The sequence below is a fragment of the Gopherus evgoodei genome, chromosome 3 (genome assembly GCF_007399415.2).
Source record: "Gopherus evgoodei ecotype Sinaloan lineage chromosome 3, rGopEvg1_v1.p, whole genome shotgun sequence".
Lineage (NCBI taxonomy): Eukaryota > Metazoa > Chordata > Testudines > Testudinidae > Gopherus > Gopherus evgoodei.
Genome location: NC_044324.1, coordinates 128,562,316 through 128,585,663, shown reverse-complemented (window position 1 = coordinate 128,585,663; position 23,348 = coordinate 128,562,316). Strand labels below are relative to the sequence as shown.

At 41.7% G+C, this 23,348-nt stretch overlaps 1 protein-coding gene across 2 annotated transcripts in view; it reads right to left on the bottom strand.

Annotated features, from left to right (window-relative positions):
- Positions 1–23,348, bottom strand: part of TIAM2 (T cell lymphoma invasion and metastasis 2) — a 126,074-nt gene that overhangs the window by 90,622 nt on the left and 12,104 nt on the right. For both annotated transcript variants that reach the window (XM_030556623.1, XM_030556624.1), the window contains exons 4-6: positions 18,389–18,561; positions 13,153–13,377; positions 1,204–1,389 (exon numbers count right to left, since the gene is read on the bottom strand). In XM_030556623.1, coding sequence (XP_030412483.1) covers positions 1,204–1,389; positions 13,153–13,377; positions 18,389–18,561 — 584 coding nt within the window. The remainder of the gene's footprint in view (positions 1–1,203; positions 1,390–13,152; positions 13,378–18,388; positions 18,562–23,348) is intronic.

The following is a 23,348-nucleotide window of genomic DNA, read 5'->3' as shown; positions in this document are numbered from 1 at the left end:
TTTATTAATACAAAGTGACAATTGAAGAATATGCTGTAAAAAAAAGTCAAGGTAGGGAAGATACTGAGAAAATATTGCTCTGCCCAACAACAAGCTAGTGCTAGTACAAGGCTGAAAACTGTGCGACTGAAGAAGTTATTGCAAAGATCCTGAGGAAGAATGATAAGTCATGATTTAGATGTTAAACTCCTCAAGGAAGGAAGGCACACAAAAGTCTCGAGCATGCAAGATAACAGCATATTGTCACACCGCACTATTAGCAAATAGTAACACTAGCCACATGGGCAAAAAGAGAGAGAGAGCACGCGCACATGTGCAAGAGAGAAACATAGTCCTTGTCTGTGACAGAGCTTGCCTTAATATTTCAAGGTGGACCTTCAAAATTCTTTCACCCTCATTCTCTACCACACCAAACGTGATCCAGTCCTGCTCATTGTGATCAGCCTTAGGATTTTTGGCAAGGGTTTGAGAGATGAGGGAAGATTCTCAGATGGTGCAAACTATGGTAGGTCTGTTGAAACTGCTACGGATCCGCTCTATTATTCTTTGCACACTGACAATAAGATTTTCAAAAGTGTCTAATGATTTTGGATACCCCCGCAACTTTTGGGGGCACAATTTAAGACACTGTAAAGAGGTCTGATTTTCAGATGGAGGGTGGGTTGGCAAAATCAAGCTCTTTTAAGCTGTTTTAAGATGAGTGGCTCAACACTGATAGGCCCAAAATCACTTTTAAAAATATTAACTCCAGCCCTCATGCCAATTTAATGTATTTAATTTTATATAAAAGTTCATCTGTGAATTTAAGGGAGAAAAAAGTCACTGTGGCAAACCTTCCACAATGATAAGTTGACACTTTCAAGCCCATCTCTGCAAAGAAGAGGGTCAGAAACTTACATGGTGGTCTTTTTGTTTTAAATGAAAGCTGTGATAAGCCTCTACATTTCGGAGTCCCCAAATCTGAGGCGAAAGAAAGCATGGCCCAATGCTTCGAGGTCCCAAAGTCTGTCTCTGGGCAAGATAATTCCTAAACATTTAGAGTCTGCGAACTAACAGAGTTTCTTTGGCAGCTGGTGGGTTTGGCACTGTGTGTGAGCGTGTCTATGTTAGTTTCCCTGGCTTTACTCTTCATACAACTAAATTACTAGTGATAAGGTAACCAGACCTTTCTATAACACAGTCACAAAGTGCAGTCACACTCACCAGTGCATGGAAGGAGGAGACTGAGAAGATGCCCAGCCTCCCCAGTGCCAGTTTTGAAGGACGGCTTGTGGCAGCCAGAAGGCTCTTCGGGTTTGGTAACTCTCCACCTTGTAGACTTGCCAGGTAGCAGCGCATCCTGAAGAGGTCCATGTTAAATTTCTCTAGATTCTGCTCCCATTGCTGGATCTATTTAGATATGAACAGGGACAATTAGAGGAAAAAATGTTTTTGTGGGTCTCGTTGAAAATGTGAGCTCTTCCACAAATGTCTAGTAAATTACTTTCATCTGGAGATATATGGATTGGATTAGTTTTCCCCCTGCCAAAACACGTTCAGTCATATTGTGTTACAACAACTCAAAAAATGGCTTGAAATAAAACAAAGCTGGTGGTCCTAAATATATACTGACAAGATGAATGGATCGTGGGTAGCCTGATTCCCACAGAAGCAATTACATAAAAACAAATCTTTGCGGTTCAAGAAAATTGATTAATTTTGTTTCCTACATTTTTATGAGCTTAGATTCTATGTTTGGTTGCCTAAAAGCAAAGCTGCATGACTCAGCAAAATCAATCACCCAAGAAGCAACGTTGAGGGGGTTTGCTGGTCTTTTAGTGCTCTTCCCTTTGAATCCCCCATTCCTAAAGAAGAGGTAGCAACTGGTAACACCCAGCATGTCTGGGTCTTACTCCTATTAACAGGTAAACCATTTCCTATACCTAATCATCTGTAAATGTGAATTAAATACATTATAAGCCTTATATACAATAGAGAGCCTGCTGCAGTGAAGAGTGTGTTTGCTTAATACAATATAAAAATATTTAAATATCTAAATACACACACACACACACACGCTTGCTGAGTGTCCAATTTTTAAACTAAACTAGGCACCCAAATCCTAACCTGAGAAGTTCAAAGGTGAATAAATGTTAATTTAAGGTGTGCACTTATATGAATAAAATTTCAAACTGAAGATCCAAATGCTGGACTGGATACTGAACGTAAGTACCCAAACCTGAAACCTGGGCTTGTGTGTGTGCATGCGTGCGTGCACATGCAATGTATGTGGGCCAGATTTTGCCCTCAGTTACACTGGTGTAAAATTCCTTGATTTAGAGAGTGTAAGTGCAGGTAGAATCAGGCTACGTGTGTATTATATATTGCATTACATTACATGACTCAACAGAAAAAAGAGCAGCCGTATTTTGCAAGCTAACCATGGCCACACTTAGGCCTAGTCTATACTAGAAAATTGGTCAGGGATGTGAAAAATCCACCCCCTTGAGCAGCAGAGTTATGTTGACTTAAGTCCCCATGATGATAGCGCTAGGTCAATAGAAGAATTCTTCCATCGACATAGTGACTGCCTCTTGCGGAGGCAGATTACCTGCACTGATGGGAGAATCAACTGCTGTAGGCAGTGTCTACACTGAAGCACTATAGTGGCGCATCTGTGCTGCTGTAGCATTTTACATGTAGCCATACCCTTAGAAAAATGCTATCATCTGAATTCTAGAACTATTAAAAAGTCAATCTGGACAAGTACCTTTCAATCATTTATTGCCCACAGGACAAGCTGATAACATGGGTATAAAGTTCTAGGTGCACCGACTGACTGACACATTTGGTTTGAAGTGAAATCAGATCAGTTTCCTTGTCATGTCACCAAATATCAGAAAGAAATTAATGGACTTCCTTTCCTAGTTTGTTCCACTGCTAAATTCTGCTGGCTCCTTCTGAATGCTGCTCTCCCCAATATACTTCAGGAAGAGTGCAACATAGGTAGTTAAGTATGGCTTCAGGAAAACACTGGAACAACCATATTTTCTTGATAGACAACTCAATTTAATTTCAAGGTCATCCACAGACAAGTCACCCTTTCCCAGTCCTTAATGCTTTATGAGTGACACAACCACAAGTGATGTAACCAAGGAAATGATTCAATAATAAAAAATAAAACAGATCATTCTGAATAAGCTACGCAATAACCTAATTTTTGCAATCAGTTTTTCATTTCTGTTTAACTTGCTAATAGCTCTCTGAGTTGTGAGACTGCTTTTCTACTGCCCTGCTGCCTTATTTCTTACACATTTCTTAGGGCTCATCTACATCACTAATTTTTGCAATGGCATTTGAAAGCACAGTAAGTCCTGTTGGTTTAAACCCTGCTTTACAATAGTGTAGCACACCTGCCTGGGGGGAGTGTAGCTTCACCAGTGCAAAAACACTTCAGGTAGACAAGTCTTGAGTGACAGCTACATGCTGGCCTGAGACACCAGAGGTTCCACATACATTATTCATTCTGAAGGAGTGAGATATGCTGCAGTATGTTTCATGCACACCCCTTTTTGTTTTCTCCAAATGTTTGTTTTAATGTCTGTGCTCCATTGAACAGGAAAATGACCATTTCCCATGGTAATGAATTTTTTTAATTCTCTTTCTTGCTATTGCAATTATTCCATAAGTAGAGGTACCACAGAAAGTCTCCTGTAACAGAGCTACCAGTGTTGGGGAGTACTGTCTTTCTTTCCCCCCCCCATCTCCTGCAGACAACAGAAAGGGCTCAGTTCACCACTGCATTGTTTCATTTTATGCTGGTGCAAGTCTGTTAATTTCATGGGTGAAAAAAATGGAGTAATGTAGGAGTAAATCAGGCTTCTTATCATAAAGAAAGAGGAGTGATGGCGGTGGTAGGAGCTGTACTGCAACTGAGTGAGGAGCCACTAAATGTTCTGGATTCACTTTGAGTTCCTCATTTATCATTCCTTCACTGCTCCCCTCACACACGTTCACAAACAAAGCTGGCACCATTATTACACAGGTCAGAGTTATCTGCTTCTCAGGCTCCTTAAAAAAGAGTCAAAGAGAGAGCCTCCAATTTTTCTATGACATACCATCTCAGAGTATCCTTGATCAGAAAAACTTTGTGTTATGTAAATCCAGAAAGAAAAAAAAAACTTTTGAGTGTTATTCTCTGAAAAATGTAGTTTTAGGTCACAAAGAAGAGATACACAAATGTACACAAAAAGACAGAGATACCCTTCACATAAGGAAAATACCTAGTGTAGTCTCACCAGAAACAAACTTTTAAACACATGTATATATGCTTGTGCATAAATCCTTCAAGGAACTCTTCCCCTCACCACACCCCCTGGATTTATTTTATGATTGTTCTTTATTTTAAGCTTCCCTTTACTTCAACTCCTTTCACCAGACACCCTTAATATGACACTTTTCCATCTACCTCTACTTCATGGATGAGGTAATATAGTATGTGGTTCAACAACAGTCTTCCCTCTCCATACATTGACACCCACAGAATGAAAGTGTGTTGCAAGCTTTCCACAACAATAAAAAGCTCAGGTCTGTCTTTTCACATAGGGTGGGTATGTCTACACTGCAGCTGAAAGGTGTGATTCCCAGTCTGGGTAGAAGTACATGCATAAGCTTTGCTCAAAATAGCACTGGCACAGACAGCAGCTTGAGCTAGCCTCCCAAGCGCATACCTGGGGTCTTGGACAGGGTTGTACTTGAGCGATTAGCCCAAGCTGTAGCGCAAGCTGCTGCAGTCACACTGCTATTTTTAGAATGCTACCTTGAGCAGAGTTAGCCTGAGTAAGTCTAGACCCACTGGGAATTACACCTCCCAGCTGCAGTGCAGACACAGCCTTAGAATGGAATTTTCAAAAACGTTCAGCTGTTGCCTATGTCAGCTCCCATGGTAGTCATGGGAGTTTTCAAAGGAGGCAAAGTTAGGCTGAGTCTGAATATATTTGAAAATCCCACATTTAACAAACAGAGTTGGGATTTTCCTGGACACTCGGGGAGTTAGGCCCACCAACTCTCAGAAAAGCATGGAGTTTAGGCACCAAAGTTCCTTAAACTCCTTTGAAAATCCCACATAAGCTTTCCTACAGAAATGTATTTTAAATAAATATAAGCAAAAATTGGGGAGGGACAGGAAGAGATGATGCAAGGATCTTCTGGAGAAAGGATTACATGCCTGTGTTTATCAGCCACGCAGGATGTTAGCTAATCAACTCCAAAAGCACCAGTAATCATGATGTTACATTTAATGGCATTAGCAAAAGCTGTGGGCAGGGAATTTCAGGGATTGTCTTGTAGTCTTATCAAAACCAAGGATGTCTGGAACCAATTGGAGACTGTGAACCAATACCAGCTGCTACTTGTCTAAACCTTTTAAACGACGATAAGTCTCCCTGCCCATGATTGATACACTTGAAGACTAAAGGGGAAAACTTACAATCTAAAAAGCAACAACTTCAAAGTAAAACACATCCTGGTCCAACATGTTAATTACAATCCATGGGCTAGCAGCTACAATCCTGACTCTGCTTTTAACTTGAATGAGGCAAATATCCCATTGATTTCAGCCTGAGTTAAGCCTAGACGATTTAACCCCATCATGCACATACACAATGGCCCCTACTTCTAATTTTAAGACAAGAGGTAAAAAAAAAAAAAAAAGAAAAAGAAAAAGTCAATGCAACAAACAATAGCAGGGAATGGAAGGAGGAGAAGAATGATAATAGGTACAGTAGGTGATTACATATAGGATAGGCTAGCTAAACAGACTTGATGGTTTTGAGACGTTAAATAAATAAAATTAAATAACTAAATAAATAAATAAAAAACAAACCATACACAACACAACAGAAAAACACTTCTGGCCATCCACCCAGTCATTATCAATTGTAGGAGAGGACAGTCAGATTGCCTGGGCACATGGCAAGCTATAATTTTTCCAGGTAACTGCAAGTATTTTGTTCATAATAGTAAATGTTTTGATTGATAGCTGGAGATCTTCAAAGCCAACTAGGAGATGTTGGATGCTCAATTCCCATCAACGGCATCCAAGTCCGATTGGTTTTAAAATCTCAGCCAGAGGTTATAAGTCTCCTTGAATAAGTGGGTGTTGGAAAGGGAGTTAAAAGGAGAACAGGGATTGGCATTGTATACATTATGGTCAGAAACAGAGGCCCAGTTTTAGAGAGGGAGAAAAACAAAGGGAGCATCCACGTAAGTACCTTGAGAGAAAAAAAATGAAACAAAGGCAGAAAGATAGAAATGAGATAAATTGTGGCAGATCTTGAAGACATGGATGAGGTACTTGAATGATTTAGGCTGAGGGTCGCTAGAGGAATTGTAGAGTGGTTGAACATGGTTAGAGTGCTAGACAAGATAGATTATTTTTGCAGCAGATTCCTGGACTGGGGAGGAAGAAGTTTCAACAGCTGAGGTGCAAGAGGAAGGAGGAAGAGAAAGGATTTGGGAAGCAAGGACTGCTCCTAGATCACTAGGAGAAATGGCTCCTAGGTCAGAGAAAAATCTATTAAGAAACTGGAAAACAACTAAAGGGTAAAAAATATATGACATCCTTATAGCATGAGATGAGCTAAGATGCTGGCACTGTTCATATCTGTGCTAATTTATCAACCTATAGGATTGGCTACAGGACTGAAATGTATGTATAGCTAACAGATAAGGGCCTAAAGTGATACTGAAAGATATTTAGATGCCAACTCTCACTGATTTCTGTGGGAGTTAGGTGCCCAAATACCTTTGAAGATCTGGACCAAAATGCCAATCGATGCTAGTCACGAATATGTTGTATTATTCCTGGCTTCTTGAATGCAGCTCTTTACATGGAGCTCTGAGAAGGATCATTTTAGGTAGGGAAAGCCCAGTGTAACAAAAACCATCTCCACACAAATGGTTGAAATGGGGTGTCAGAAGTAAGAGCTGACTCGTATGCAGAGGGGACAAATACAGACAAAATACACTTAAAGATTGCTTTAAATACTCTCACATGAAAAAGCTTTGTGCTCACACAGACTGAGCCAAAGTTACAAAAAGAATAAAAATCCTTGACGCATGATATGATTTTAAAACAAATTCTTCCCATTGCCCCAAACAAAGCGAAAGGAGCCCAGGTAAAGGTGAGGAGAAGGAAAAGATTTGTCCAACACTTTGAACTGACGTGATTTTTTTTCCCCATACACAAAACACTGTGCTCCTTGCTAACAGAAAGGACTGCAACAGGACTACTTGCATGAGTAAGAAGTGCAGGATTTTGCCCTGAGACTTTTTTCCATACAGAATGCATCTTTAGAAGCTGATCTGGGGAACCTACTGTGGCCCCATAGATTTAAAAGGAAAAATCCCTGCAGTTTTATGGAAACAGCTTTTTCACCATATTACAAACACAAAAAACTCTTTGCATTCCATTCTTCAGTTCTCAGACACAATCCATATTGCACCCATCTGGATGAATGAGTCACTCACTATCAGGGGACTGTGAAAAGATCTTTTTATTTTGTCATGTGTTCCTACAGAGAACTTAAAGCAGCAACTATGGCACTCTTCCAGGAATTTGTATAACATAAGGGTTACTTCAGCTATCACTAGAACTTTGAAATCAAAGAGATGAAATATGAAAGAGAACATAGTAAAACATTAATGTAAAATCAATAGTATCCTTTATTTACCATTCTGTCTAATAAGTTAAGAAACATTAAAGAAAATATCCTGAAATAACAAGAAGAATACACAGGGAGGAAAAACTACAGACAGCTAGCTTTTTCCAATCTATGTCACTTTCTTATCGCTGGAAGTACAGATGTCCAGAATATTTCCCATATTGACCACAGTATGGAAAGGAGTCGTCATTTCAGGGTCATAGCACCAGCACTAAGGCCCTGATTCTGTAAGGCACTAGGCATGTGCTCAACTTCAGGCAAGTGAGTAACCCCACTGGACTATTTACATGCTTAAAGTTAGGCATATCCTTAAGAAACTTGCTTAATTAGGGCCCAAACTTATTAGGCAACTTGCCTTCTACAAAGAAGAATTAGCCTGCAGCCCATAATCTCAGGCTCCAACACAGTTTCTCCAAATGCAGAGATGCTCTACATCTTAAGTTCAAAGAAAATATTTTATTCAAAACCTTGGTTGGATTTCCTTTCTTGATTCAGGATCCGCAAAATGGTAAATGCACCAGCGTGAAGATCAGAGGAACATTTCCCTAACTTCTCTCCCTGCCTATTTACTTCTTTCCATAGTGGTAAGCTATCACTAAAATGGAAGCATTTTACTGAGGATGGAAAGAAAGACAATTTTACACGGTAAAAAATAATGGGCTAGAAGCTCAGCTGATGCAAATTAGTGTAGTCTATTGTACTCAATGAAGTGACACTGATCTACACCACCTGATGCTCTGACCCAATAAATCTAGATATCAATTGTTAGTCCCCGAGCGAGCCAATTTTAAAAAAAAAGTAACTGGATCGATTGCAACTAAAGCTGTATTTCTCTTGTAGCAAAAGCAGCAAGGATCCAGCAAAGTGCATTTGAAAAGATTACCTTGGAGAATGGGTACTGTGACTTTTTACTCGTGTATATTATTATCTAACAGTATTAGATTTCATTCTTTAAAAATAATTATGAAAAGTTGGAGCTTGAGAAGTCAGTTTGCACAATAAAATAGCTTGAAATTAAAGTCATGATCTTATAAATGTTTGTTACTGAAGGAGAAATCTATTACATGTTAAACAGAAAAATAACTTGTTAAATGTTAAACAAACCATGTAATGCATTGCCCTCTAAGTGGCAATGAGAGAGAAGACAGAGGAAGGCGAAGTGGAACTAGTACAGTATATTTCAAGATGACTTTGGGAGAGCAGAATGCAGTCCTATTGATCTTGCTATTTTGGCTTTTAAGGTGACAGACAAAATACACTTAGCTAAAGGAAACCTAGGAAAACTTCCATGAAAGTAATTCCAAGCACGTCTCTGCTTTTCCCATTAACATTTCATTGTTTTAGTGCCTGCTAATAAAAAGAAAATACCTCTCCGACAACCATCTGACAAGTGAGTTAAGTATAATGTCCACAGCAAATGTGAATCATAGCAGCTACGTCAAAATTATTCAAAAAACATGATTATGCTGCCATTTTAGAACCTGCAGAAAGAAGCTCAGAATGCATGCAAGACAATATTACTCGAAGTTGTTCCATAAGATTCTTTCTTTTAAAAGAAATTCATAACAAAATGAAGAGGAACAGGGAGGGAAACAGCCATGTGATTGAAAAGTAGCAAATACATTAATAAAAACATTAAGAGATACATACTGCCTTCTGTCCACTGTGGACTTTCCATTCATGCTAATAGATGTTCTCCATGTGCACAGATGCAGGCCCCTACTTTTCATTTATTTTGCAATATTCTTTTTAAAATAATTCTATTTAAAGATCTCCTGGACATGCACCTGACCCCACTTCCACTGAAGTCAAAGGGAGTGTTTTCATTGCCTTTAATGATAGTTAAACTGGGTCCCATGATTGTAGCATATATTATGATTTATTTGCCTACTACACAACCGTACACATGTTTAACAATTAAGTGAGCCAAAGTGGTTAAATGTGGGTGCCTAAGCTGTGGCTGAAGATAAGTGTATATGTACCCACTTCATGTACAGACCCTCATGTACAAAAAATTTGCCCTCACAATGTTTGGTGGCAAAATGCTACTGCAGCTCCAGAACAAAAGTAACTGTACTAGTGCTGTTAGTTCTGAGAAGGATATGAACTGAGATGTTTAGTGTGGGATTTTCAGAAGCACTCTACTTTGTCCTATTCTCCCTTCTCATTTAATTCAATGAGAGTTTTACTATTGACTCCAATGGGAAAAGAGTGAGCCCAAGGTGGAGTGCTTTTGAAAATCCCACACATAAAATATGTATGATATACGTAGACAAATATATCACAGCTCCCATATCCATGAGATGGTATAAACAGATTTCAGACTCAGAGCTAATCCATTAGATATAGCCCCTCCCAAGACCTTTGTATCTGTAGTTACAGCACACGCTTTGTGGGTTTCCCCCACACAGTGGATTTAATTATTTTAAAGCCTATGCAGTGGGTCACCATTCTTTGTAAGAAGGCTCTAAGTCTGCTATTACTGGACTGGGGTCCCATGTGGCTCTAAAAACACTACATCTACTGATGGAGGCAGTCCCTGATCTAGGAGATACTTTGGCTACCTGTCTGGCAGCCAAAATATCAACAAGCCCTGAGGCAGAGAGTTATAAAAATAACACCTTCTTCTTGGTGTCTTTTTGGGGGGGGAGAGCAAATATTATTTAAAAACTTTAAAATTCTGTGGATTGCCAAATGTTAGAAATGCAATCATTCTTTATCAAATGCTAGCAATCAAACCCAATACTATTAAACTTCCCAAACTCCTAAATAACTGAACGTTTAAAAACATATATACACACATTTAAATATGTACACATACTTAAAAATTCACATGTACAGATTCCCGTACTGTAACCCCTTTTCAGAGGCTGGTGAATGGTATGACAAGAACCACATGCTGCAGGGATGTAGATATCTCCCACTGTCTAAACTCCCCTCCCACCAAAGCAGAGGCATTCAGTATCTTGCTTTTTAAACAACATAGGTGTTGAGGAAGATAGAAGCTGTAAGTCTTGAGGAGTCGTAGGTTCCTATAGTAAAAATTTTCCTTTGGATGGTACTAATCCCAGAGATTTTACAAAGTGCAAGACTGGGTCCTAAATTTAACCACTTAGTGTGAAATCTTAGCCCAATGAAGTCAATCACAAAATTCCCAAGGACATCACTGGGGCCAAGATTTCACACATGAAGTTCTATAAATCATTATTTATAAACTAGAGCATTCAGTATCTTGCTTTTTAAACAACACAGGTGTTGAGGAAGATAGAAGCTGTAAGTCTTGAGGAGTCGTAGGTTCCTATAGTAAAAATTTTCCCTTGGATGGTACTAATCCAAGAGATTTTACAAAGTGCAAGACTGGGTCCTAAATTTAACCACTTAGTGTGAAATCTTAGCCCAATGAAGTCAATCACAAAATTCCCAAGGACATCACTGGGGCCACGATTTCACACATGAAGTTCTATAAATCATTATTAATAAACTAGAGCACCAGCCTATGTTGTTATACATTAGACACATAGGAAAACCGAGGAAGAGGTACAGTCATCTACACACATGACTCCCATTTATGTAGACTGAAGCTATACGATCAAATTCCTATGCAGCAGACTAAAAAATTGCCCCATAATTTATAGTGTCACTGTTCATGAAACTGGTTAAAAACAAACTAAACTACACAGAATTAAAGCTGAGGAATATGGATTTCAAAATCATTAATTTTAAAATTATATTTTATGGTCTTTTTAATGCGCCCTATGCTGTGACTTGTGAATTAAAAGTTTAGAAAGCAAGGTTATCTACTGCTTTCTCACCCATCTGACATGGCCAACAAACATTTAGCAGTTGCAATAAGAGATCATATAGCAATTAGTGAGATAAAAGCCAGAGAAAAGTCTCATTATGAATTCACTGTGCGCAAACTATGCACTGTTTGTGAATGATCTCTCTCACTCTTTGCATCATTTACCTGACCTTGCGAGAAATTCTTAAAACAGAAGTTTAACGGGAATGAATCTTCTGCAGTGCCAGTGATGGATTTTAATTGCAAAAGAATACAACCCATTTTTTTCAGTGAACCAGACTGGGAAACAATGGAGATATTCAAGCCTTGGACTATGTAATTAGGAGAAATTAATATGCCCTCATTAAGACTATATCCATGAATCATACTCAACTGTTAAAGTCTGTTCCTTTAAATGGATGGGTAAATATTTATTTAATTATTTGCCTGCCTTACTTCTATTATTGAATTGCAGGTTATAGAGTAGTATAGTACAATAGATTCTCCCCTCTGGAAATCATATCTGAGTTTAGGTCACAAGACTGAGGGTCTGACCCAAACCCCACTTAAATCAAAGGAAGTATCTTTATTCACTTAATTGGCTTTGGATCCTCAGTCTTTACCCAGGCAAAACCGTCACTAGGCACTAGATTCACAAAGGAACGTAGGTGTGGTGATGCTGAGCATTGCCACTCCTAACTTTTAGAAAAAAAAAAAAAAACCACTGCGATCTACACTTTTGATTTATTTTGCAACATTCTGGACCAGGAGCCTCCTATGCCTCAGGCGAGAAACCGAGCCACTAAACTAAACGCTATGAGGAAGGTCCTCCTCCCACACCCCCAGCATTTTGTGTAAGCATGGCTATAGGAGTCCAATAGGGTAGGCAAGGTCTGAACATGATTACTGGATCAAGCCCCGCAAGCAAGTTAGGCAGAGAAATGCCTATCTCCCCCTGGTTTGTGCATTGCTTTGGGGCTTAGGCATCCAGACACCTGGCGTGGGGCTGCTGTGCAATAGGCTGAGAGGCAAAAACATAGGCAGATCAGGAACTTTTACTGCAAAAATTAGTAATGGGCACTGAGCAAGTTTAGGTGCCTACAGAGTTCGGGGGCAGATTGAGGTTCCTAAAGTGACAGTTAGGTGCTTAAATCCTTTTGCGTAGCTAGCCTTGGAAGTCTTTCTGTAAAGAGAGACTGGAGGATTTCACCCTAAATATTAAGAATTCAGATTCCATAACTGTCTCCTAGCTTTGTTCCATACGTTAATGATGTTTCAGTCTTAATTCTTATATGAGCAGCTAATACACTATAAGCAACAAGAGCAGAAGACGGGAATGTCTGGCAATTCACCCAACACAAGTATAACATAGACCTTGTTTGACTTTTGCAGCATGCGACAGAAATATTCATTTTCATATGTGGAAACTTGATTAGTAGTCATTACAGGCAAAGTTGTAGTAGTTAGTTTCTATAACTATGGGCTAGGTCTTTTGTATGGCATTGTACAGCTGCCACTGATTTCCTTGTTTTGAAGTGTGAATCCATAGGAACACTTGTTCTCCAAGCCTAGGAAACATTAACAAAATCTGAGCCCAGAGCAGGTGAGCCTTTGTAGTCAAGCCTGTGTAACAAAACTCAGTAGCAGAAATTAATACATGAGTAGTACCTGATTCTCTATGGCTTTCCTGTTTTTTGGATCGCTGACAATTGAGAGCTGTAATTCTGCCATCTTTTTCATTTTGCTATCCATGTCAATCTTCTGGATAAGGCTCTTGGTCTGGTTTTTCAAAAGCCTGACAGTGTCCTCTTTCCCAAGTTTCTTTGCAAAGAGGGAAGCACAAGCCGAGTGTATTGCTGTAATCCAGTTTTCCAGGTCCGTCTGGCTTGTTGCCTACATAACAGATCAAGAAAGCAACATTATAACCAAAGAGGACTTAGGTGATACTAAGAAGTTTTTGTCACGTGCTTTGATTTCTAAGAGCTTGATGCTTTAATTTTTTGCACGTGTGTTGAGTTAAGTTAAGTACGTGCTGCTAGCCTTTTCTCCACTGTCTCATGGGGTATGTCTACACTGTGATATGAAAAAACCCAAGCATGGCTGCAGCTGGCCCAGGTCAGCTGACTTGGGCTGTGGGACTATAAAATTTCAGTGAAGATGTTCAGATTCAGTGTGGAGTCCAGGCGCCACGACCCCGTGAGGCAGATGGGTCCCAGAAACTGAGCTCCAGGCTGAGCCTGAATGTCTACTCTGCAATTTTTAGCCCCGCAGCCTGAGCCCTGCAAACCCGAGTCAATTGACCCAGGCTCTGAGACTCAATACCAGTGGTCCCCAAGTTTTTTGTGGCCAGTAGCACATTCATGTTTTCAGAACAGTGTGGCAAGCGCCAACAATTTTTCAAGGCTTATTTTGTATTTGTACATTAAATAATATGAAAATCATCATATTTAATATTACACAAATGCAAAGTGCTCCACTTAGGAAGGAACAATCAGTTTCACACATACAGAATGGGAAGAGACTGTCTAGGAAGGAGTATGGCAGAAAGAGATCTAGGGGTCATAGTGGACCACAAGCTAAATATGAGTCAACAGTGTGATACTGTTGCAAAAAAAGCAAACGTGATTCTGGGATGCATTAACAGGTGTGTTGTAAACAAGACACGAGAAGTCATTCTTCCGCTCTATTCTACACTGGTTAGGTCTCAACTGGAGTATTGTGTCCAGTTCTGGGCACCGCATTTCAAGAAAGATGTGGAGAAATTGGAGAGGGTCCAGAGAAGAGCAACAAGAATGATTAAATGTCTTGAGAACATGAGCTATGAAGGAAGGCTGAAAGAATTGAGTTTATTTAGTTTGGAAAAGAGAAGACTGAGAGGGGGACATGATAGCAGTTTTCAGGTATCTAAAAGGGTGTCATCAGGAGGAGGGAGAAAACTTGTTCACCTTAGCCTCTAATGATAGAACAAGAAGCAATGGGCATAAACTGCAGCAAGGGAGATTTAGGTTGGACATTAGGAAAAAGTTCCCAACTGTCAGGGTAGTTAAACACTGGAATAAATTGCCTAGGGAGGTTGTGGAATCTCCATCTCTGGAGATATTTAAAAGTAGGTTAGATAAATGTCTATCAGGGATGGTCTAGACAGTATCTGGTCCTGCCATGAGGGCAGGGGACTGGACTCGATGACCTCTCAAGGTCCCTTCCAGTCCCAGAGTCTATGATAATATATGAATCCCGAGAGAAGCCGGTGAGAAGCCGTGAGGACAGGACACCAGCGCCCACAGCCCCGGAGTACTCTGTCCCCAGCAGGCGTGGGGCCCTGGCTTCTCTCCCCTGCTGGGCACTAGGCGGGCCCCATGCCTTCCGGGGCAGGGCTGGCTCTAGCTTTTTGCTGCCCCAAGCAAAAAAAATTTTGGCTGCCCCCCACCACCACTGCCCTCCCCCTACATGCACCCAAATGCACATGGAAGGCACAGGGACTAACTCTCAAGCCTTGTACCCAGAAAGGGATGGGGATCTAGTAAAGAGGGTTCAGGCAGAGGAGCGGGTGTGGGGGTGCTTGAAGGCTCTACACTGGCAGAGAAGCAGGGTGTGATGTACTTGTGGAGGAGGAGAGGGGGTATCAGGAGGGTTGCGGGAGAAGAGGGGAAGGGAAAGGTGCAGGAGGAGAGGGCTGGGGGAGGGTACAAGGGGAGAGGTGCAGGTGAAGGGAGAGAACAAGGGGAAGAGGTTTGGAGAAGGAGTGATGGAGGGAGGTACAAGTGAAGAGGCTGTGAGCGTAACTAGGGGTGCAAGGGCTGAGAGGGCCAGGTGCTGACAACTGCTTCCCCAGCCCCATGCAGGCAGAGCTGAGAGGATGGACACTGACCCCCAGGTGCCTGAGCCACAGGGGTTCCTCAGTGGGGCAGTATCCCTGGCTGCCCCACTTGGAGCTGGCCACTGCCTCTTCCCACCCCTGGCACTGTGGGGGCCCGGGGCAAGCAGCGCAGGGCTGAGGCACGGGACGTGCACAGTGGGCTGAGTCTGGGGGCAGGAGGGGGCAGCTCCCAGGCAGCTCAAGCTGCCCAGCCACTTGCCCCATCAGCATGCAAGCCGGGATCCATACCCCCCTCCCAGCCCGGTGGAGCCCTGCACAGCCCACTTGGGCGGTGAAATGCCGCGCCACCCTGGAGAGACTCAGAGCAGTAGTGGTGGCAGCAGCAGGACCCCTCCTCCCTCCCAGGTCCCGCTTCCCTCCCTCCCCAACTCCTCTCACACTCCAGGAGCCCCTCTCGCTGCCGCAGCCCAGGCTCAGCTCCAGGGGACGATGCTCTGGCTCTCCAGCAGCAGGGCTCTGGCCAGGGGGCAGCAAAAAGCCAGGAGCCGGCCAAGTAGCCCCGGAGTTTTCTGTCCTCGGCAGGCAGGGGTCGTGGTTTCTCGAAGCCGGAGAGAAGCCGCGGCCCCATGCCTGCCAGGGACAGAGAACACTGGCGCCCGCAGTCTGCAGCTCAGGATTTCTCTGTCCCTGGCAGGCACAGAACCGCAGCTTCTCTCCAGCTTAAGCCACGGCCCCGCGCCTGCCAGGGACCGAGAACACTGGTGCCAGCAGCCTGCAGGAGTTGGGCCGTGGCTTCTCTCCCCTGCTGGGCACTAGGCAGGGGCACATAAATGCCCCTGCGGACATTGCGTTGGGGACCACTGCTCAATGCGGTGGGTTTTTTATTGCAATGCAGATGTACCCCATGATTGCTACACCCAACCTTTCACTTGTGAATCCTGCCAGGCCTGTCAGTGCTGTAGAATCAGCAAGCACAAGAGCACTTCTGAGAGCTGTGAAGGTGAAGCGATTTGTACAGCTCAATCCTCCAGCCAGTTAAAAAGTAAAACTGACAGGCTATGAAGGCAAGTTTCCTCCAGTCCAATTTGGTCACAGGGATTGTGGCCACAAAACTGATTTCCAAGGACAGGGGTCTGCATATTTAAATAAGCACAAATTAGTGGAGGGAACACAGAAGGACAAGGGAGGATGCATTTTTATAAAGTGCCTGCAAATATCAATTAAAAAAATGCAGCTTTGCAGCAATGTATTTTTCCTTAGGAGGATGGATCGACATTATGAGCCTCTCCAATAATACAGGCAAGTGGTTAGTTTCCTTAGATTAACAACTACTTTTTGGGGGTTCCAAATGTCAATGCTTAGCAGAAGCAAAATTCCCTTTGAGGCTAATGGAGTCAGGGATGGGTCCGTCTGTATAGAACTGTGGAGTGCTAATAGATGTGTCTGGATTTTGATAATACTGCTGATTTTCTATGGGTTGTAACGGGCAAACAATAGATGCCTTGCATGTTACACTCTGCATGTTTTAACCTCATCCATTCCAGCCCCTCTATTATTTCTGTAGCTGTGGGTGGCATGCACTTGAATGGACCAGTGACAGACCTGGAGGAGCTCTAACATCATGACAGCAGCAACAGTTACCGCAGTTAAGTATTTTTTTAATTTCATGCCTGTAGCCCTCCTCGTCAGGACTAGATATTTCGCAATCTCTTTTGTCCTCTATCTGAGCATCATTGTTCTACTGTTACCCTTTCTCAGGACACTGCTCACTTAAGTTCATATTACATTTGGCTGTCTAATTCTCATTGTTTCTGTCTCTCTTGACTGACTCTGATCATCTCCTCTGCTACTCATCTGGCTTACCCTCCCTGTTCCCACCTCTTCTTACGTACCCCTTGCCTTTCCCTTCCCCAACCAGCAAAAAACAGTGTTAATGGAGTGGAGAACATGGCACTTGGTTTTCACTCAGTCCTCCCTCTGGCAAAAATCCCCATTCACATCAATGAAAGTTTTGCTTGAAGATAGAATTGAGTGAAAGTCTGAGGTACAGACTAAGATTTGTCTTAAAAACAAACAGATGTAGCTAACACACCCATTAGCACAGATGGATAGCTTACTACTATTAATCATGTTTATTACAAGGGCCAACCAAGAATGGGACTCCATTGTGCCAGGCACTATACCAGGGGTAGGCAACCTATGGCACGCGTGCCAAAAGGCGGCACACGAGCTGATTTTCAGTGGCACGCTGCCCAGGTCCTGGCCACCAGTCCAGGGTGCTCTGCATTTTAAATTTCATTTTAAATGAATCTTCTTTAAAACTTTATTTATTTTACATACAACAATAGTTTAGTTATATATTATAGATGTTTATAGAAGGTCTCTTCTAATACATTAAAATGTGTTACCGGCACATGAAATCTTAAATTAGAGTGAATAAATGAAGACTCGGCACACCACTTCTGAAAGGTTGCCGACCCCTGCACTATACAAATACAGAGCAGCTGACTGTCCTGGGAGATCTGTGGTTGGCGGCCCATACCCCAATTGGGGTGACGGGCATGAGTGAGTGAGTGAGTGACTGTCCTGTCCCTACCCCAAAGCGCTTACTATCTAAATAGATAGGACAGACACAGGGTGATAAAGGAGTAGAACACACAGGCAGTGTGAACAAAGTGATTGCAGAAAATAGCATGTTAGTTCCACAATTTCTGGGGGGCGGAAGGCAAGGGGATCAGACAATTGGAAAGGAAAGGGAGTGACAATGACAGGGCAGTGGAGAAGAGAGATGGCTGTGGAATGAAACTAAGGTGAAGAGACTGTAAAGGAGCAGGAGGGGGAGGATTGTTTCATAGAATCTCAGGGTTAGAAGGGACCTCAGGAGGTCATCTAGTCCAACCCCCTGCTCAAAGCAGGACCAATCCCCAGATAGATTTTTGCCCCAGATCCCTAAATGGCCCCCTCAAGGATTGAACTCACAACCCTGGGTTTATTAGCAGGCCAGTGCTCAAACCACTGAGCTATGGAACAAACAGTCAATCAGTAATTATCTGATATATAAAGACAAATAAAAATAAATATCATTACCTGAAATAGATACACATCGCCAAAAGAATTGCTGAGGCAAAACACATTTTCCTTCTTGGGATGTTCAGGGACAGACTGCACTATGCTGTCCTCTGCAAACAGAGCGTATCGTGGTGAATTGCTCTGTTCCATGGAATTCCTGCCATAAGTCTCATAAAACAGCAGGGTACAACCTTTGAAAAAAAGAGAAATGAAGTGAGCTTCCAGCATTCTTTTACACGATATGCTGTAGGAATAAAGAATTAAGATGCCAGACATACTGCTGTCCACTGTTGGAGTTTGAAAGAGAAGTATTATTAAACCAAGAGAAAGGCAAAGGTTAATGGTGGCTTTGTCAGTAAGAAGGGAAAACTGATAACTAAAACAGGAAAAATATTTTCTGAAAGACAAACTTGGGCTGAAAAAATAAATTATAGCTTAGTAAACTTAGAATGTCAAAATGCTAGAGCAGTGGTTCTCAACCAGAGATCTAGGGTCCCTCAGGCAGCCATGAGCAGGTTTCATGGGGTCTGCCAAGCAGGGCCAGAATAGACTCGCTGGGGCCCAGGGCAGAAAGCTGAAGCCTCACCACATGGGGCTGAAGTCCTGGACTCTGAGCCCCACACCTGGGACTGAAGCTGAAGCTTGAACAACGTACCTTTGTGGGGGCCCCAATGGCATGGGGCTCCAGGCAACTGCCCTAATGCAGGCCGTGGCTTTTGTATGCAGAAAAGCAGTTGCTGTGGCACTGGTGGGCCCTAGAGTTTTTATTGCACGTTGTGGTGGGGGTGGTTCAGAAAGGAAAAGGTTGAAAACCTCTGTGCTAGAGCACATAAAGGCTGCTCAGCTGAAGAAGCTGTTATGTTTATTTAATAATTTATGGAGCCAGTTCTCTCTCACTCAGTCACCTGGGAAACCTTAATATTTGCTAAAGGGGATTAGCAGATGCTCAGTACTTTTGATCTTCAAATACTGTAGAAAATGAGTAAGTATCTCTGGAGATTAACTTTGGTTCCCTTGTTTCTATCTGCAAATTCTGTAGTAAGACACTGATCACTATCCAAATAACTTGGATGTTTTAAAGGATTTCCCTTTCTTGGATTGCATTCTCAGTTTTTCAGATAGAATGACATGCCAGATTGCAGATTGCCACATCTGCATCCTGGAACTAAAACTCAGTAACTAAGATGATACTCATATATATAACAAAGAGATGGTTAGGGGTAACCTGATTGCAGTCTATAAGTACCTACACGGTGAAGAGAAATTTGACAAGAGAGAGGTCTTCAGTCTAGCAGACAAAGGGTATAACAAGAGCCAATACCTGGAAGTTGAAGCTACACTAATTCAGACTAGAAATGAGGTGCAAAATTTTAACATTGAGGGTAATTAACCACTGGAACTGTTTACTGAGGATCCATCACTAGCAATTTTTAAATCAAAGTTGAATGTTTGTTCTAAAAGATCTGCTCTAATTTAACAGGAATTAATTCAGGGAATTCCTATGGCCTCTGTTATACAGGAGGTCAGAATAGATGATAACAATGGTCCCTTCTGGCTTTTTAATCTATGAATATAAATCTGTCCTGAACTATAGAAATATACAGTAAAGGGTTTGAAACTAACAAACAAGGATTAACATTCTACCTTTTCCCACCATTTTTCAAATTAAGAGGCACTGTAATGCTGTTCAGGGCCAAAATTTAAGTTTTGCTCTGAAGTGGTGATTGTGAGAATAGTGGTGCATCTCTGTGTGTGCGCACGCACGCGTGTGTGCACTTATGGTGGTGTGTGATGGGGATGTCATACAACCTAAAATACAAATAGAAATGTTTCCGTTTTACACATTCTTTTTAAAAAAATCAATTGAAAATAGATTTCCTCCCCCATTTTTAAATGCTCCCCTGACAAGTGTTGGAAATCCAAAATCACAGCGTTCTAGTTCATGAGAAATGGAGGTGCAACCTAGGTCACCAAGTTTAGATGTAAAACCAGCTCCAGCTTGAAACCTTCTCACAATTCAGGGTTGTTTGGATTCTGCTCTCCAGTTTAACCCATTATAGCGATCGGTGCATGCTGGCTGTTAAGGACTTATGGAGTTTGAAGCCAATGTTCTGGTTGTGACCCATCTCTATAGAGAATTAAGAGAAACAAAAGTGAATCTGACCAGTCTCATTTGATTCTCTAATGTGAATTAAATGTAAACAGTAAATTCAGAAATTAGCACCCAGGCAGCCTGAGTGCTAGGTTAATACTCAGAGGAAAGAATTCTCTCCCTAGCATACCCCACTGAGGTCACTGCAGCCCAATAGCTGGAGCAGCCTACACAGACTTTTATGTGCCCTTTGCTACAAGCACATACACACCTAGGGTGTCTGACAGAACTGGCCAATGTAGCTGCAGCTTTGTCACCAGCCTGCTATGCTCTGCTTCCCCATACAATAGAGCCACACTAAGGGCTCTGTGCAGATGCTGTGACGGGGCATGATTTGCTCTAAAATAAGATGTATTGCGCCTACTATAGTCACTTATAGCTCAGCAGAGTGGGCGTAGCGGTTCCAAATCCAAATTCTGCACTTGCATACATCATCAGCAGCATTTTACAGCCACTATGCACACACATCTTGCACAGACATAACTGGATTATGAGGTTATGCACAGTTTGGGTTAGAGGTTTGGAATTCAAGCCTAGTTTTAATGGGTTGGTGCTTTGTTCTTGTATATATTTCCCAGTTTTCTTTAGTCAGAGGGCACTGTACCATCTCAAAGTATTTTGACATCTGGATTTACTGTTCTGTTTATAAAAAGTGTAAATTACATTTTTAAATTCTAATACCCTCAACTTGTTATAAGAACATAAGGAAGAGTATTTTAATACATATTTTTATCCTGGTAGTTTCCCACTAATATTAAGTTTTTCAGAGGAGCAGGGCATGTTTTAGAGTTTAGCCAAGTAACAGGAGAACTATGATCCTTATAAATAGATAGGTCCACACATTCTCCCTATTTCTGATGCTACACTGGAACAGATTATAGTCTATGTGTTTTGATCAAAGCTTGTACTGAGGGGGAATTGGTGGGAAAGCAATTTCCCTTGTTAAAATAAATTAATTAGAGGGGACAGATGGGAAGGAGAGTTCCCCTCGTTAAAGGTTTACTATTCAAGCTCAGGTCTTGCCAGCATACTAAGTAAAGTGGAGGCCTCAGGACACTGATAAATCCAAGTCTGGCAGGTAACCAGAGGGTTGTAAGCTTTTTGCATATTTATAATTAAACACATATCAACAGAATGCAGAGAAACATGCTGTTCTCATTCACACACGTGACTCTTTTAAAAATGTATTTATATCTTGGTTATTTAAATTTCCAGAACCAATTAAACCAAGATTTGATCAAAATCTACACAAGGAATTCTGAAGCAAGTTTCTTGATCTTAATATAGTATACTATATAAGTAAATACATTAAATTAAAATAAAAGAAGGAGGCCTTGAAATCCACACAGACAAGTTTGTTTTGGCAACAAAAATCTTTGCAAGACAAGTAAAGTGTACGTATGATCAAGGAAATGTCTATTTATGAACAACAAAGACAAAAAGATCCAGCACCATGAAGGTAACTATAACACGAATCCCATGTGAAAAGCATTCAAGATACAGTAATAAGACTCACACAAAACAAGTGTAACATATTTAGAGTAAGGTGTTTTGTTGGTACTTTAAGAAATCTTTCAAAAGACAGATTAAACTCATATTTACACTTCAGTATCTAAACAAAGGTGAGGAAAGGGTGGTATTCAGATACTTTTTTTTCTCTTTACATATGCTATTTGCAGGCATGATTCATTTTACTGCCTCAGTCTAGTGATAAAGAAAAGTGATTTAATCTGTTAATTAAGGCTTTGTCTACACTGGCCTTTCATCAGTAAAACTGTTGTCATTGAGGGGTCTGAAAAGAAAAAAAAACACAACCCAAATGACAAAAGTTTTAGTGACGAAAAAAGCCAGTGCGAACAGCATTTTGTTGGCAGGAGAACTCTCCCACCAATAAAACTACCACCTCTCGTTGGGGGTGGAATTATTATTATTATTTTTTGTCGGTGGAAGAGCTCTTCTCCTGCCGACAAAGAGCAGCTACACTGTGCACCTTTTAGCGGCACGGCTCTAGCAGCACAGCTGCGTAGCTAAAAGGTACATAGCGTAGACATAGCCTCAGTCTGATGGCATTCTGATCACTTAACAACAGATCTCAGAATTATAGTGCAGAATTACTGTATTTTTTTCTTTCCTGCTGGTTTACTTTGTATGAGTTGACACTGCAACATTTTGAACATCGCCAATGCTTACAGCACAGTATTTATTTTTCTTCATGTCTAGACCCAGGTGTGAGTCAGGTAATTATTTTGAAAAGTGAAACCTGTGGGAAGGTTATTATATTCTCTTCTAGTCTCAAATATACTAGGAAACCATTTACTTTGACTATTTCCTTACTTACTAATTTAGCATTATATTAACTAAAGGGCAATTCCCAGCGGTGTAATCTATACAATTTAGGAAATCGCCTGTTAAATTCCTCCGCCTCCCCACAACAAATTGTATGTTGATTTTCCTCCACATATTTGCTGACACCCATCCGCTGCTGGTAATACACCTACTTCCTCCATTACACTCAGCAGAAACATGCAAGCTTAGCTCCGACACAACAGTCATCCACCAACCCACAAACAGCTTTCCCTCCCCCTCCACCCAACAGATTGGCTCCACACTGTGCTGTCTCCTGGCAAGGGAAGCATGGGGGAGAAGAGTGAGGAGTGTAGACCAGTGGTTCTCAACCAGCAGTCCAGGAGCTCCTGAGGGGCCACAAGCAGGTGTCAGGGAGTCCACCAAGTAGGACCAGTGTTAGACTTGCTGGGGCTCAGGGCAGAAAGCCAAAGTCCCACCGCTTGGGGCTGAAGCCCAGAGTCCTGAGCCCCACCATCTGGG